The sequence below is a fragment of the Anomaloglossus baeobatrachus genome, chromosome 4 (genome assembly GCF_048569485.1).
Source record: "Anomaloglossus baeobatrachus isolate aAnoBae1 chromosome 4, aAnoBae1.hap1, whole genome shotgun sequence".
NCBI lineage: Eukaryota > Metazoa > Chordata > Amphibia > Anura > Aromobatidae > Anomaloglossus > Anomaloglossus baeobatrachus.
In genome coordinates, this window is record NC_134356.1 from 629846255 (window position 1) to 629862478 (window position 16224).

A 16224-nucleotide genomic window follows, 5' to 3' on the forward strand; every position below is an offset into this window, starting at 1 on the left:
GCAATTTCTGAGGCTGGTGACTCCGATAAACTTATCCTCCACAGCAGAGGTGACTCTTTGTCTTCCTTTCCTGGAGCGGTCCTCATGTGAGCCAGTTTCTTTGTAGCGTTTGATGGTTTTTGCCACTGCATTTGGGGACACTTTCAAAGTTTTCCCAATTTTTCGGACTGACTGACCTTCATTTCTTAAAGTAATGATGGCCACTCGTTTTTCTTTACCTAGCTGATTTTTTCTTGCCATAATACAAATTCTAACAGTCTATTCAGTAGGACTATCAGCTGTGTATCCACCAGACTTCTGCACAACACAACTGATGGTCCCAACCCCATTTATAAGGCAAGAAATCCCACTTATTAAACCTGACAGGGCACACCTGTGAAGTGAAGACCATTTCCGGTGACTACCTCTTGAAGCTCATCAAGAGAATGCCAAGAGTGTGCAAAACAGTAATCAAAGCAAAAGGTGGCTACTTTGAAGAACCTAGAATAGAAGACATATTTTCAGTTGTTTCACACTTTTTTGGTAAGTACTTCATTCCACATCTGTTAATTCATAGTTTTGATGCTTTCAATGTGAATCTACAATTTTCAGTCATGAAAATAAAGAAAACTCTTTGAATGAGAAGGTGTGTCCACACTTTTGGTCTGTACTGATATATATTATATACACACACACACACACAATCAATAAATTCTATATAAAGCTTATAATGGCACCAGTCTTCCTGCAAAATTCAGGGCCTCATAGCGCTGTAGAAAAACAACATTTATGACTCCTGGAATGCAAATAGGAAAAACCTCAGAGAATAGAGGAAATCTACAGCATGTCAAAAAAGTCAGTACACCCTCAAATATTTTATTAAATCTTTTCATGGGACAACACTGAAGATCTGATCCTGTCATACAATGTACAGTGTCAGTGTGCAGCTTGTATAACAGGGTAAATCTGGTGTCCTCTAAATAACTCAACAGACAACCATTAATGTTTAAATCACTGGCAACAAAAGTGAGTACACCCCTAAGTGAAAATGGACAAATTGTGCTCAGTTAGTCTTTTTCCCTCACCGGTGTCATGTGACTCATTAGTGTTACAAGGTCTCAGGTGTGAATGTGGAGCAGGTGTGTTACATTTGGTGTTATCTCTCACACACTCTCTCATACTGGCCACTGGAAGCTCAGCATGGCTACTCATGGCAAAGAATTCTCTGAGGATCTGAAAAAAAAGAATTGTTGCTCTATATAAAGATGGCCGTGGGTATAAGAAGATAGCCAACACCCTGACACACATACTTTGTGTCAAGCGTGTGTAGTGGCAACCAGGCGAGGAGTACAAAAACAAGTGTGTCCTGCCTACAATCAGGCATGGTAGTGGGAGTAGAAGGAGTAAGACGGGACTCAGCACCAGTTCCAGTGTAGAAAAATATATTAATTGATTAAGGACTTTTCTTGCATTCCAACTGTCTGAAACGCGTCAGGCCATGATACCTTCATGGAATCGATGATGTTTTCTTTGGATTTTTAACTTTTTGAATAAAGTTTCTATATTTTATAGATTTTTTCGTTGGATATATATTTTTCTACCCTGGAACTGGTGCCGAGTCCCGTCTTACTCCTTCTATTTGCCTTACGGCCCTGCCTGTCTGGTGGACTGCCTGCATCCCATCTGAACTGAGCGAATACATATGCGGGTGAGCTGAATTTTTTCTTTTTTCGTTTCTTCATGGTGGTGGGAGTGGCATGGTTTGGGACTCCATGAATTCCGCCGTCTGTGGGGAGCTACAGCTCAGAGGGAACCATGAATGCCAACATGTACGGTGACATACTGAAGCAGAGCGTGATCCCCTCCCTTCATAGTCCAATATAACGACCCCAAACACCTCCAAGACGACCACGGCCTTGTTAAAGAATCTGAGTGTAAAGGTGCTCGACTGTCCAGGCGTTTCCAGACTTAAACCCTATGGAGCATCTGTGAGACCCCCTTAAATGGAAGGTGGAAAAGCATAAGGTCTCTCACATTCATCCACCAGTTCCGTGATGTCGTCACGGAGGATGGAAGAGGATCCAGCGGCTCCTCTGAAGCTCTAGTGACCTCCATGCCCAAGAAAATTAAGGCAGTGCTGGAAAATAATGGTGGCCTACCAAAATATTCACACTTTGGGCACAATTGGGCATTTTCACTTAAGGGTGTATTCAGTTTTGTTGCCAGTGGTATTTAGAGGACACCAAATTTACCCTGTTATAAAAGCTGCACACTGACACTGTACATTGCATCACAGGGTCAGATCTGCAGTGTTGTCCCATGAAAAAATATACAATATTCACAAAAATGTGAAGGGTGTACTGACTTTTGTGATGTGACGAGTCCTCTGTAAAGCATCGGAGGACACAGACTATTTAGAGTGAAGAGCGCTAGAATTATCCTTTATAAACCATTTACAACCTGTAAAATCAACTAGAAATACCCCATCCGGGCTGCTGGGGTCATCATACACGCGAGTTATCCGTACACATGATATAACTGGGCTAAAATAACGATAAGTCCGAAGAAACTAACTATGTGTATAGACCCCATCACACCGACCGGCGCAAATGGTCTCTGTGAAAGGGACTTTACTAAAGAATCATGGCTACTTGCCATGAATATACAAACAAGACCTTAGATTTACCTATGGGGCATACACACCAGGCTCCTTACTGAGGAGTACCCCTCCAAAACTTGCTGTAAAATAAGCAGACACCTTCATCAGGACACCCACTTCATTTCAGACATAGATGTTGGAGGTCACAGGGATTCCTAACCATCATCTTCGGTCTATGGTGGTTCAGACCCCTGAAGATTTTATCCAATAGTAAAGAAACTCTAAAAATGCAGACCCCTCCACAAATATGTCAAACTAGATCCTGATCATTCAAGATGGACAGCAGTTGTAGTTGGCATCATGTAACCTCATCACTCATACTCTTGGTAACTCCGAGAAGATCCCTCTGGACGACCCAACTTCCATTACACATGAAGGCTAGAAATAACAGCTGATGGATAGGGGTCGTCCCTCTAAACCATGGCATACGGCACCATTGTCCAATCCTATTCATACACTCTTCAGAGGTTGAGATTTTGGGTGGTGTTAGCACCAGGAGGTGCTGCTATGGAATAAATGCATCTTCTATGACAATGGGACACGGTTGTGGTAGGAACATGAAGTGGCAGCTCAGGAATATTGGACATCATGGGATTCCCCATCTTTTGATCGGGAAGGGCGGGATTCAATGGGCACCACCTAAGGCTGTGTCTGTGTGTCATGGCGTCCGTTCAAAACGCCTGATCCAATTTATTAACAGCTCCCACTGACTTGTCAAGAAGATCCTAGTCCAGTCTCACACATTCAAGGTTCACCATCTACGTACGGCCCACAGTTTCCGGAACGGCACCAAATGACAGAACCTCCATGCCATTTGGGACTGTTGAGTTTGGGTCAGGAGAACCACAGGCAGTCCATAAATAATGGATTACACACAGATGGGGTAAAGCCAGCCTTACTGTTGTGGTCACCATTCAGACAGGACCCTGTAGGAAGGTTGGACCAACGAAACCAGATGAAATTATAGAAGACAGCACCCAGTCCTGGGCTATGCTGGGAAGGCTGGACATTGAAGAGGGAATTCACTCCATAGTCGTGCGCTACCTCGCCCTCAGGCCATGAAGACTCCTTCCTCAGGCCATGAAGACTCCTTCCTCAGGCCATGAAGACTCCTTCCTCAGGCCATGAAGACTCCTTCCTCAGGCCATGAAGACTCCTTCCTCAGGCCATGAAGACTCCTTCCTCAGGCCATGAAGACTCCTTCCTCAGGCCATGAAGACTCCTTCCTCAGGCCATGAAGACTCCTTCCACACTTACAGAGGCTGGTGAACTGTGTGTTTTTTTTCCTGAATAGGTTTAACGAACCTGAAAAATCCATTAAAAAACAAGCAAAACACTCCATGAAAGATGCCTAAAAAAAGAAAAAAACCACAATAATTGTAGCAGATCGCTAGTGTGTAGTATTGGCTGCCGCGAACGCCAGTAAAATTACTAAATTCTTCCCATAGGACTACGGCTTTAGGCCTCATTCAGACGCCTGTTTTGTTCTAGTACGCGGTCCTGTTCCCTGGTGATCCCCCAATGACCCCCTCATATTCCCCCCGAAGTCCTTGTGAAAATCAGCTGACACATGACTGCAGCTTCTTAGTGGTCACAAGCAGCCACAGACTGCTGCCATCATCATTCCCCCATTAATGAGCGGTGATGCTATCAGTGGGGTACGTGACCGCTGTAACACTGCTCAGCTGTAGAGCTCCGATGCTCACAGCCAGGGAAAACTACAGAGGGTCAGCTCTGCCTTGCCAGGGGGTGGGGGGCACTAGGTGGGCATAGGTTATTTTTTACGGAGGTATTCTCACTTACCAAACCTCTCAGTTAGTGCTGATGGACAATGTCAGTGAATAGGGCAAAGACACAGATTATTTCCAGGAGTTAAATTAGACACCGCAACCTTTCATGATACAAACCGTGTGCAGCAAGAATCAGAATCTGCCCCCGGCGGCAAGTCACAGCCCTGCTGCCAATGACTTATCAGTGCAAGTCTCAGGGCCCCCGACCACCACATGGTAGCCCCTATTATTTATAACATTTTTTGTAGCCGATACTCGCCCTTTAAGCAAGATACAAATATTGACTATTCATCTGGTTATTACAACTCCACCAGTGACAACTCCACACAATATATGCAATGATGTCATACAGAGTAGTCAGAGGCTTTGAGTGGAAGGGGGGTCCAAGAGGAGAAAATCCCCATCGATTACTAAACGTATGGGAAGAAAGGTCTGGGCACTGTGCCCCTTCACCTGTGACGGCCCCTCTCCTGGGGTGCATGTATGATCTCATACAGCCCCTTCACCTGTGACGGCCCCTCTCTGGGGTGCATGTATGATCTCATACAGCCCCTTCGCCTGTGACGGCCCCTCTCCTGGGGTGCATGTATGATCTCATACAGCCCCTTCGCCTGTGACGGCCCCTCTCCTGGGGTGCATGTATGATCTCATACAGCCCCTTCGCCTGTGACGGCCCCTCTCTGGGGTGCATGTATGATCTCATACAGCCCCTTCACCTATGACGGCCCCTCTCCTGGGGTGCATGTATGATCTCATACAGCCCCTTCACCTATGACGGCCCCTCTCCTGGGGTGCATGTATGATCTCATACAGCCCCTTCACCTATGACGGCCCCTCTCCTGGGGTGCATGTATGATCTCATACAGCCCCTTCGCCTGTGACGGCCCCTCTCCTGGGGTGCATGTATGATCTCATACAGCCCCTTCACCTATGACGGCCCCTCTCCTGGGGTGCATGTATGATCTCATACAGCCCCTTCGCCTGTGACGGCCCCTCTCCTGGGGTGCATGTATGATCTCATACAGCCCCTTCACCAATGACGGCCCCTCTCCTGGGGTGCATGTATGATCTCATACAGCCCCTTCACCTGTGACGGCCCCTCTCCTGGGGTGCATGTATGATCTCATACAGCCCCTTCACCTGTGACGACCCCTCTCCTGCGGTGCATGTATGATCTCATACAGCCCCGTCACCTGTGTCGGCCCCTCTCCTGGGGTGCATGTATGATCTCATACAGCCCCTTCACCTGTGACGGCCCTCTCCTGGGGTGCATGTATGATCTCATATAGCCCCTTCACCTGTGACGGCCCCTCTCCTGGGGTGCATGTATGATCTCATACAGCCCCTTCACCTATGACGACCACCTATTCTTAGGATGAAGGGGTGACCCACAGTACGCGGCTGCAGCCACAACAGAAACGACGGCTGGGCTCTGGCAGCAACTGAGAACGTCTGGTTGGTGCCAGTAACAGCAGATTGTCCCCTCCGATCAAATATTGATACATCAATAAAAGTAGTGGCCAAACCATTTAAGAGATGAATCCTCCTTAAAGAGAATCTGTCACAAGGTTTTTGCTCCCCCATCTGAAAGCAGCATAATGTAGAGACTGAGGCCCTGATTCCAGCGATGTGTCACTTACTGGGCTGTTTGCTGTCTTTTTGATAGAATCACTGTTTTCTCTGCTGCAGATCTAGCAGTTATACAGAGCTCAGGAAAATGCTGGACTACCTGCAGCACGCCAAGTAGTCCTGTAATGATGATCTACTGCTGATTAAACTACACTAAGCAGCCCAGTAAGTGACAGTTCGCTGGAATCATGGTCCCTTTTCCTTTATCATGCTGCTCTCAGATTAGGTGGCAAAAACCTGGCGACAGTTAACCTTTAATAAATAAGTGCTAAATACTCCAGCGCACTGTCAATCAAGACTGGAGGATAAAATGCAAGTCACACTGAATCGGGTCCCTTGTGTCTGAGAGCAACGACCCTCTCCCACCTCAGAGGGGTGCCACAAAAAAAAAAAAAAAAAAAGAGAGACCCCCGCAGAAAGAGAAGAGCCAGAGCCCCGCGGAAAGAGAAGAGCCAGTGCCCCGCGGAAAGAGAAGAGCCAGAGCCCCGCGGAAAGAGAAGAGCCAGTGCCCCGCAGAAAGAGAAGAGCCAGAGCCCCGCGGAAAGAGAAGAGCCAGAGCCCCGCGGAAAGAGAAGAGCCACGGAAAGAGAAGAGCCAGTGCCCCGCGGAAAGAGAAGAGCCAGTGCCCCGCGGAAAGAGAAGAGCCAGTGCCCCGCGGAAAGAGAAGAGCCAGAGCCCCGCGGAAAGAGAAGAGCCAGAGCCCCGCGGAAAGAGAAGAGCCAGAGCCCCGCGGAAAGAGAAGAGCCACGGAAAGAGAAAAGCCGCAGAAAGAGAAGAGCCAGAGCCCCGCGGAAAGAGAAGAGCCAGTGCCCCGCGGAAAGAGAAGAGCCAGTGCCCCGCGGAAAGAGAAGAGCCAGAGCCCCGCGGAAAGAGAAGAGCCAGAGCCCCGCGGAAAGAGAAGAGCCACGGAAAGAGAAAAGCCGCAGAAAGAGAAGAGCCAGTGCCCCGCGGAAAGAGAAGAGCCAGTGCCCCGCGGAAAGAGAAGAGCCAGTGCCCCGCGGAAAGAGAAGAGCCAGAGCCCCGCGGAAAGAGAAGAGCCAGTGCCCCGCGGAAAGAGAAGAGCCAGTGCCCCGCGGAAAGAGAAGAGCCAGTGCCCCGCGGAAAGAGAAGAGCCAGTGCCCCGCGGAAAGAGAAGAGCCAGTGCCCCGCGGAAAGAGAAGAGCCACGGAAAGAGAAAAGCCGCAGAAAGAGAAGAGCCAGAGCCCCGCGGAAAGAGAAGAGCCACGGAAAGAGAAAAGCCGCAGAAAGAGAAGAGCCAGAGCCCCGCGGAAAGAGAAGAGCCAGAGCCCCGCGGAAAGAGAAGAGCCAGTGCCCCGCGGAAAGAGAAGAGCCAGTGCCCCGCGGAAAGAGAAGAGCCAGTGCCCCGCGGAAAGAGAAGAGCCAGAGCCCCGCGGAAAGAGAAGAGCCAGTGCCCCGCGGAAAGAGAAGAGCCAGTGCCCCGCGGAAAGAGAAGAGCCAGTGCCCCGCGGAAAGAGAAGAGCCAGTGCCCCGCGGAAAGAGAAGAGCCAGTGCCCCGCGGAAAGAGAAGAGCCAGTGCCCCGCGGAAAGAGAAGAGCCAGTGCCCCGCGGAAAGAGAAGAGCCAGTGCCCCGCGGAAAGAGAAGAGCCAGTGCCCCGCGGAAAGAGAAGAGCCAGAGCCCCGCGGAAAGAGAAGAGCCAGTGCCCCGCGGAAAGAGAAGAGCCAGAGCCCCGCGGAAAGAGAAGAGCCAGAGCCCCGCGGAAAGAGAAGAGCCAGTGCTCCGCGGAAAGAGAAGAGCCAGAGCCCCGCGGAAAGAGAAGAGCCAGAGCCCCGCGGAAAGAGAAGAGCCAGAGCCCCGCGGAAAGAGAAGAGCCAGTGCCCCGCGGAAAGAGAAGAGCCAGTGCCCCGCGGAAAGAGAAGAGCCAGTGCCCCGCGGAAAGAGAAGAGCCAGTGCCCCGCGGAAAGAGAAGAGCCAGTGCCCCGCGGAAAGAGAAGAGCCAGTGCCCCGCGGAAAGAGAAGAGCCAGAGCGCCGCGGGAACAGAAAAGCCAGACCCCCGCAAAAGAGGAAGGGGTGCAGCCTTCAGCGCCGCTGGGCTCAGCACATGGGCCCTCACTGACTGGATTGGGGGGGAGATAAAGATGAACACTTGTGTACGGCCGGCTTCACGTGCCCAAGATTTCACAAATTGGGAAGTCACTTTGACGCTCATTTCCAGTAATGTGACATTCCCAAAGGATATTTATACCCGACCCATAGGGCAGAGCCATGTTGGTGGGAGCAGCGGTGCAGGTGCCTCTACTGCAGTCATTGTCTGTGGCACAAATAGTCCCATAGACAGTGAGTGCAGCTCTTGCTTGTGCGGCCGTGCTCTTAGGACTTCTGGGGGCCCTGTGGTCAGACCACCAGCAATCAAATACTGCTGAGCAATAAATGAGGACTGACCAGGGGCAAAACTACAGGAGGTACATGGGCTGCCAATAGTACCCGGGCCCTGGAGCCCTAGGGGGCCCAAAAAGACCCTTCAGAATAATAAGCCCAATGAATTTAAGACTGGCAATAATTGGTGCCCATGAGCTGCCAGCCACACCACGGGGACCGGCCCTTTATTATAGAGCGCCCTTATAGTATGGGGTTCACTGACTTCTTCCAAGGATAAACAGCAGAATTGTGATTGCTGCTCTGGAGCACATCACACAGACAAAGCAGCGCACTGCGGACGGAAGAAACACACATAACCGGGTGTCAGCGGCCTCCCCGCTACGGGACCAGCTGATGACGTAACCAGGAGGGGGCCATGCCTCCATGACGTCACCCCCCGCTCCCCAAACACCGCGCCAGCACGGTCCCCACCACATAACCGTCACTTACTCTCTCCGACAACCGCTTTCAGCCCGGACGGCGCCATCTTTTCCGCAGCCCCACCGCCGTCACCAAACTATGGGGACCCGAAACGTTCACCGACTTCCGCGTTGTGACGTCACGCTCGCTCTGACATCACGGGAGGAGCAGGAAGTCCGTTACTAGGGGGCGGGGCCGCCGGGAGCAGTGACGTGTTTTATTTACCGGAGATCTTAACAGGCAGGAGGCGTGGCTTGGTGACGTAGCAAGCGCTGGGGTTCAGTGATTGGGCGGTGTGTTATTGTTGAGGCGGTGACAGTTTATTTGTGGGTGTGGTTATGGGCTGTAGATGGGAGGAGCTGTTACTCCATTGGTTGCTATGGGCGTGGTTTCCAAGGAGAAAAAAAACCGAGAAGGCAGATTTCTAGGTAGGATCCAGGGGAACAGACACAAGAGACCCCGGACGCGTCACCCCTTACCAGACTTTACTGATGTGAAAACCAATGGGGATGATTCACATTATCAGGATTTTTTATTTTATATTTTTAAAAACTTTTATTTTTTTATTTTTACTTTATTGAATCCCTTTAGGAGACTTGAACCTGTGACGGTCTGATGGCCTGCACAGTGTAAGCACAAAGCTCAGATCCTGCACCGAGCACCAGAGGGAGGAGGACCGCGATGGGGTCTACAGCAACCCCTGCTGTCATAGTAACCCATTGGACTCCACTGTCATAGTACCCCATCAACCACCGCTCTCATAGTATCCCATTGACCACCCCACTGTCATAGTAACCCATTGGCCTCCACTGTAAGGCCTAAGCCACACGGCGAGAAAATCGGTGCGAGTGGAGTGCGATAAAACATTGCATTCCACTCGGATCAATATTAGCCTGTGTGTCACCGCACATGAGCGATTATTTTCTCAGCCCTAATAGGACAGAGAACAATCGCAGCATGCTGAGACTGTAATGAGAGGCTTTTTCTCTCGCACCCATTCAAGTCTATGGGGCGAGAGATAAATCGCACTGCACTTGCGGTACACCGGTGTACCGAGAGTGCAGTGCGAGAATGGCAATAGCCGGCTACGGAGGAGAGAGGGAGAGAAATCCCTCCGTGTCGGCCCGTCCCTCCTCAGCACTGGCCTGCCCCGCCTCAGTGCCGGCCCTTCCCCCGCAGCTGAGGTCCACTCGCACAGTCGGACCTCCGACGCAGGGATACTAGCATGACAGTCGGCTCCTGCTGTGCTGTCAGCACGAGACAAGTGTCATGCAAGCATCGCAGTAGTGCCCCGTGTGGCCCCGGCCTTATAGTAATCCATCAGCTCCCTCTGTCATAGTACCCCATCAACCACCACTCTCATAGTATCCCATTGACACCCCCCACTGTCATAGTAACCCATCAACCCCTGTTGTCATAGTAACCCATCAACCACCATTCTCATAGTATCCCATTGACACCCCCCACTGTCATAGTAACCCATCAACCCCTGTTGTCATAGTAACCCATCAACCACCACTCTCATAGTATCCCATTGACCCCCCACTGTCATAGTAACCCATCAACCCATGTTATCATAGTAACGCATCACCCCCTGTTATCATAGTAACCCATTGGCCCCCACAATCATGATGACAATGGCATTTAAAGAGTTAGATGCTTTAGCTGCAGCAATTAGAAATAAATGCTGATTATTTAATATACCCGACCTCGGTCATATGTAGGGGTGCCTAGCTCCGCCCCCCCCCTCCACCTACAAGCAACGCAGCTCAACGTGTGGCGCCCCTGATGCTTCAGTCACCACAGAGGTACTGCACCTCATCCAGCGGTGTAGTATTCCATCTCGGGTAAGTAGGACGTCACAACCAGTTCACACAAAAGCACAACACCTCATCAGACATGGCAAGAGTATGATTATACTCGAAGCCAGGCCGGGCGAGGTGGAATTTTAGGAGTGGGAACATAATAGTACAAGTGGGAACACAGTGGGGAGTGTGGACAGGAGAAAGAGGAGCAGCTGAGGAGCTAAGACCCGCGGTCTGGAGCTGGTACCGCTCGGCCCGGGTACAGACAGAAAGGGTCCTAGAGACCGCGGGAGCTAAACTTCCAGGGCCTTGTTCCACATATAATCTATGGGTAAAAGGCTAGGTCGCAACACGGGGACTGGTCCCTAGGCTAGAGGAGAAGAACCTTCATACTCCACTAGCAAAACCAGCGGCTAAGGTGACTGCAAGCACCAAAGTCACATCCGCACACTAATTCGCCGGAAGGTGACCCAAAAGGACCAAGGGATTGAACTTCACGCCACCCAACAGGATCCACGGGCACAGGGTTCAGTGAGCGAGGGCGCAAGGCAGGAGAGCGAAGCAAGTGCACGAAGGTGACCAGGGAAGGGTCACTTAAGAAAGGTGCACCGGACTCACCCTCCGAACTACCTGGGATCGGCTGGAGCCCATCACAGCAAAGCCCCGACACTCCAAAGGTGGTCACTGGCATGTCGTGTTACCTTGGAACCAGCTACAGTGAGTAAAAACCTTGAGACTGCATCCCTGTGTCACTCCGTTATTCACCTGTGCCCGCCATCATAGACTACTACTACCACCCCCATCCGCCCTGGGGCCCAGCTCTGCCTGTGGAGAGCTGCACCATCTAAGCTGTGTCACTACCTGCCCCGGGGAGCCCCATCCCGCAGCGGCGGCACCTAACTTGCTGCATACCACAGGGGCGTCACGAATAAATTGTCATAATTTCCTTCATATTCCCTAAACGACGTCGCTAGGGTCAAGAAGCTGGGCCACGCCACCGCGGCGCCCCAGAGCCAGAACCGCCACCCGGTAAAGAGTCACCACACGGCCCCGGTGCAGGCGTGACAAGCGCACTTCATACAGCTACACCCAATATACTACAAGATGTTAAAGGGCCGATCTACTTTATCTTTATTTTAAAAGACGTGGTTAGGACATAATTTTGTGGCACTTACTACTACACAGTAGGAGGGGCTGCTGATAAGTCTTTGGCTTTACCCAAAAAGAAACGAGATAGGATGATAAAACTTTACATTTATTCCACATACTCTCCACTGCTGTCACCACACTTCTTACATCGGTATTCCAAGTTCTGTAAGCCTAGCAAAAGAAGGATTTCAGTTGTGCCTCAAACCAGGCATCCTTTGCAGCCATGGCATCATAAATGGTGTGAAATTTGGCACCCTTGAGGTGTTTCTTCAGGTTTGGAGACAGATAATAATCAGAGGGAACTTGATCTCGTGAATAAGGGGGGTGGTCAGCCAGCTGGAAGCCCAGCTCTGCCAGTTTTGCCGTGGTTGCTTGTGCAGTGTGAGCGGAGGCGTTGTCTTGCAGGAACAAGATTCCTGTGGACAGCTTGCCGTGCCTTTTGGCCTTCAGAGCTGTCTTTAATTGGTCCAAAAGTTCAATGTAATACATTGCATTGCTGGTGGAACCCTTTTGAAGGTAGTCCACTAGCAGCACACCCTCCGTATCCCAGAACACAGACGCCATCACCATAGGGGCTTATTTTTGCACCCTGAACTTCTTTGGACGAGGTGAACCATGTTGCCTCCACTCTTTTGACTGCTCCTTGTTTTCAGGGTCATACAAATAAATCCAGGTCTCCTCCATAGTGACCAGTCGATCCAGGAAGTGCTAATCAGTCCGGAAACGCTGACAAATGGACCGGCAAGTTTTCACTCGCATGCTTCTCTGATCTGTTGGCAAACCTTTGGGGACCCACTGTGCAGATCACTTCCTCATGTCCAAATGTTCATGGAAAATGATTCAAACACGTTCACGGGAAATGCCCATGATGTCTGCTATCGCTTTACCTGAAATTCGTCGATTCTCCAGTATGAGGTGGTGCACAGCATCGACGATCTGTGGAACAACAACCACTCTCGGTCGTCCAGGACGTTCCTCATTGTTGGTGCTGAAGTGGCACGTTTTAAATTTGGCAACCCAGTTCTTAACTGTGGAATATGAAGGGCATTGATCCCCCAATGTCTGCGACATATCACCATGAATATCCTTCGTGGACTTTCCTTGCAGAAACAAGAATTTTATCACTCATCTGCTCTCAGTTGCTGTGAATACTGCATTAGACGCCACCATTTTGTTTTCCCACCTGCGCAGAACAGAAACACCAAATTTTGATAACATATATTAGACACATAAGGCTTTCATGTGATGTAACATTCGTTACCATAGAAACAAAGAAAGATCACAAAGCCAAAGACTTATCAGCAGCCCCACATATAAGCAACAGTTCAGCGCCCCACATCTTAATCACTGAAATTAGGTTTCTCATTGAATCCCATCACCCCCAGTGTATAACATCTGGCCCCTCACTGTCCCCCCTGGTGTATAACGGCCAGCCCCTCGCCCCCCTCACCCGCATCCCCAGTGTACAACATTGGGGCCCTCACCTCCGATGTACAGCATATAGCCCCCCGGGGTATAACATCTGGTCCATCACCCTCCAGTGTGTAACATTCGGCCCCACGCCCCCCCCCCCCCCCCCCCCCCCCCCCCCGTGTATAACATCTGACCACTCACCAACATGTGACAGAGCGGCTGGTGATGCAGATCTCACTGATACCAGTGCGGTTCTGTTATAGGAGCCACCGGGGTAACAAGTCCATTCATGAAATTTCTTCCTATTAAATCTTCCCCATCCCCTGTGAGTGATATTATTGAGAGTGGAAGGAGACGCAGCAACTCAGCCAAGAAATGGAGTCCCTGTAACGTTACAGAGCGGGGGCCGAGTGCTGAGGAGCAGAGGGCAGAAAAGTCACCACCGCTCTGCTGACCCCATAACTATAGAGTCCAGACCACCTCATCAGCACAAACACTGCGCCTGCCTGGATCCGAGCAGCTGCAGCCATACATCACCAAGCAAAATGCCGAGCCATACATCACCAAGCACAATGCCGAGCCGCACATCACCAAGCACAATGCCAAGCCGTACATCACCAAGCACAATGCCGAGCCATACATCAACAAGCACAATGCCGAGCCATACATCACCAAGCACAATGCCGAGCCGCACATCACCAAGCACAATGCCAAGCCGTACATCACCAAGCACAATGCCGAGCCATACATCAACAAGCACAATGCCGAGCCATACATCACCAAGCACAATGCCGAGCCATACATCAACAAGCACAATGCCGAGCCATACATCAACAAGCACAATGCCGAGCCGTACATCACCAAGCACAATGCCGAGCCATACATCAACAAGCCCAAGCCGAGCCATACATCAACAAGCACAATGCCGAGCCGTACATCACCATGCCGAGCATCACCAAGCACAATGCCGAGCCGTACATCACCAAGCACAATGCCGAGCCGTACATCACCAAGCACAATGCCGAGCCATACATCACCAAGCACAATGCCGAGCCGTACATCACCAAGCACAATGCCGAGCCGTACATCACCAAGCACAATGCCGAGCCGTACATCACCAAGCACAATGCCGAACCGTACATCACCAAGCACAATGCCGATCCGTACATCACCAAGCACAATGCCGAGCCGTACATCACCAAGCACAATGCCGAGCCGTACATCACCAAGCACAATGCCGATCCGTACATCACCAAGCACAATGCCAAGCCGTACATCACCAAGCACAATGCCGATCTGTACATCAACAAGCACAATGCCAAGACATACATCACCAAGCACAATGCCAAGACATACATCACCAAGCACAATGCCGAGCCGTACATCACCAAGCACAATGCCGAGCGTCAGATGGAGCGGTGTAAAGTCGCCACTACTGGATTCTTGAGGAGACGTGTTCTGTGCAGTGATGGATCACACTGCTCTATCTGCATCTGATGGACGAGTCTGCGTTTGGTCAATGTCTGGAGCGTTACCCCCTGATTGCATTGTGCCCCCTGTACAGTTTGGTGCAGGAGGAGTAATGCGGTGGGCTTCTCTTCACGGGTCGGCCAAGGCCCCTTAGTTCCAGTGACGTTCTTTATTCTTTAGCATAAGACATTATGGACAATGCAGCTTCCTTACTTTGTGGGCTTGGTTTGGGAAAGCCCCTTTATTGTTCCTTATGACTTTTTCCAGCGCACAAGGTCCATTAGGACACGGTTGGGGGAGGTTGGCATAGAAAAGACAGATGGACAGGTCTGGGCAGATCTGAGTTATGTCAGCCTGAGAGAGAAATAAAAAAATATATGGGTGGGAGAAAAAAATAAATAAATAAATGGACGGCATCCGGACCATCCTAGTGACATTGATTCTTACGAATACATTACCATTATGTAGCATAAGACACGGTAAATGGTCCTGTAAATGACTAATCGCTGCTGAGAAAGAACTCATTGCATACAGATGCTTATGTGGCGCCCCTGTGGTTAGGCGCTACAGGGGAATGCAGCATCTTAACATCAAGGTGCAGTGTCCTTTGGTCACAGGTGAAAGAGAGAAGAAATGCAGTCTTATATTAGATTAACATTGCCTCAGCAGCCCCTACCTTCATATTCTTGGGACTGTTTATATAGTAGGTCCATAGAGGGGTAGAGCCTAGCTGAGCGTGAGACGCGACGTGATTGACAGGACGACTGAGTGACAGTTGGTCAGTAAGGAGTGACAAGGAGAGACGAGAGTAAATTAATGACTGAAAGGGCTAGAAATAACATAGGCCCGACGTCCTGAGCGAGGGTACCCCAAAAGAAAACAAAGACACTGGAAAAGGGGTAACCCAGACGGAAACGGGACACTTTAGGTCTGGCGAGAGCCGGCTGAAGAGTTCAGGTCGAGACCGGTATAACGGGACCGAGGAGGTTTGTCAGGCTTATCCCCAAACCATTGACCATTAACCTAGGATCCTAAATAAGAGGAGGCCCGGTACCCATCAAGAGTCTGACTACTAACCCCAAGCCGAGTTCACCACGCTGTTGCGGGATAGATAAAGAAATCGTGCAGCATCAGACCCCTGGGAAAACCAGTGACGAGACTGATGAGTGGGTTAAAGAGGGAGTCTCAGAGCAGGGACCGAGAAAGAGACAGGTTACCTCAGAGAGAGATCTCTCTGTCATCAAATCTCCTCCGAAACTTGTGACCATTGGCCTTCTGGTAACCGAACTGTTTCTGCTGTGAACTGTGCAAAACAAACCAGCTGCTAGTAAAAAGGACTTGTTTGAACTGATGTGGACTCGGTGTGTCGTCTCTCCGCCATTCGACAGGACCCTGCGACATCAGAGAAGAAGGCAGCCATCACCGCTCGGTCGCTTCACTGCTGGTCAGCGACCCGCCGCCCTGAGGTAAAGTAGCTCCACCTGTGGGGAGCTGAGAGATCTTAAGCTGCCGTCACCATCGCCTCAGAGGCC

The 16224-nt window shown here is 50.6% G+C and overlaps 1 protein-coding gene across 2 annotated transcripts in view; it reads right to left on the reverse strand.

Moving 5' to 3' along the window:
- STXBP2 (syntaxin binding protein 2) overlaps positions 1 to 9053 on the reverse strand; it is a 134028-nt gene extending 124975 nt beyond the window's left edge. Inside the window, exon 1 of one of the 2 annotated variants that reach the window (XM_075346368.1) lies at positions 8886 to 9053. In XM_075346368.1, coding sequence (XP_075202483.1) covers positions 8886 to 8922 — 37 coding nt within the window. In that variant the 5' untranslated portion in view covers positions 8923 to 9053. The remainder of the gene's footprint in view (positions 1 to 8885) is intronic. The other variant, XM_075346367.1, reaches the window with a different exon arrangement.
- Between the last annotated feature and the right edge of the window lie 7171 nt (positions 9054 to 16224).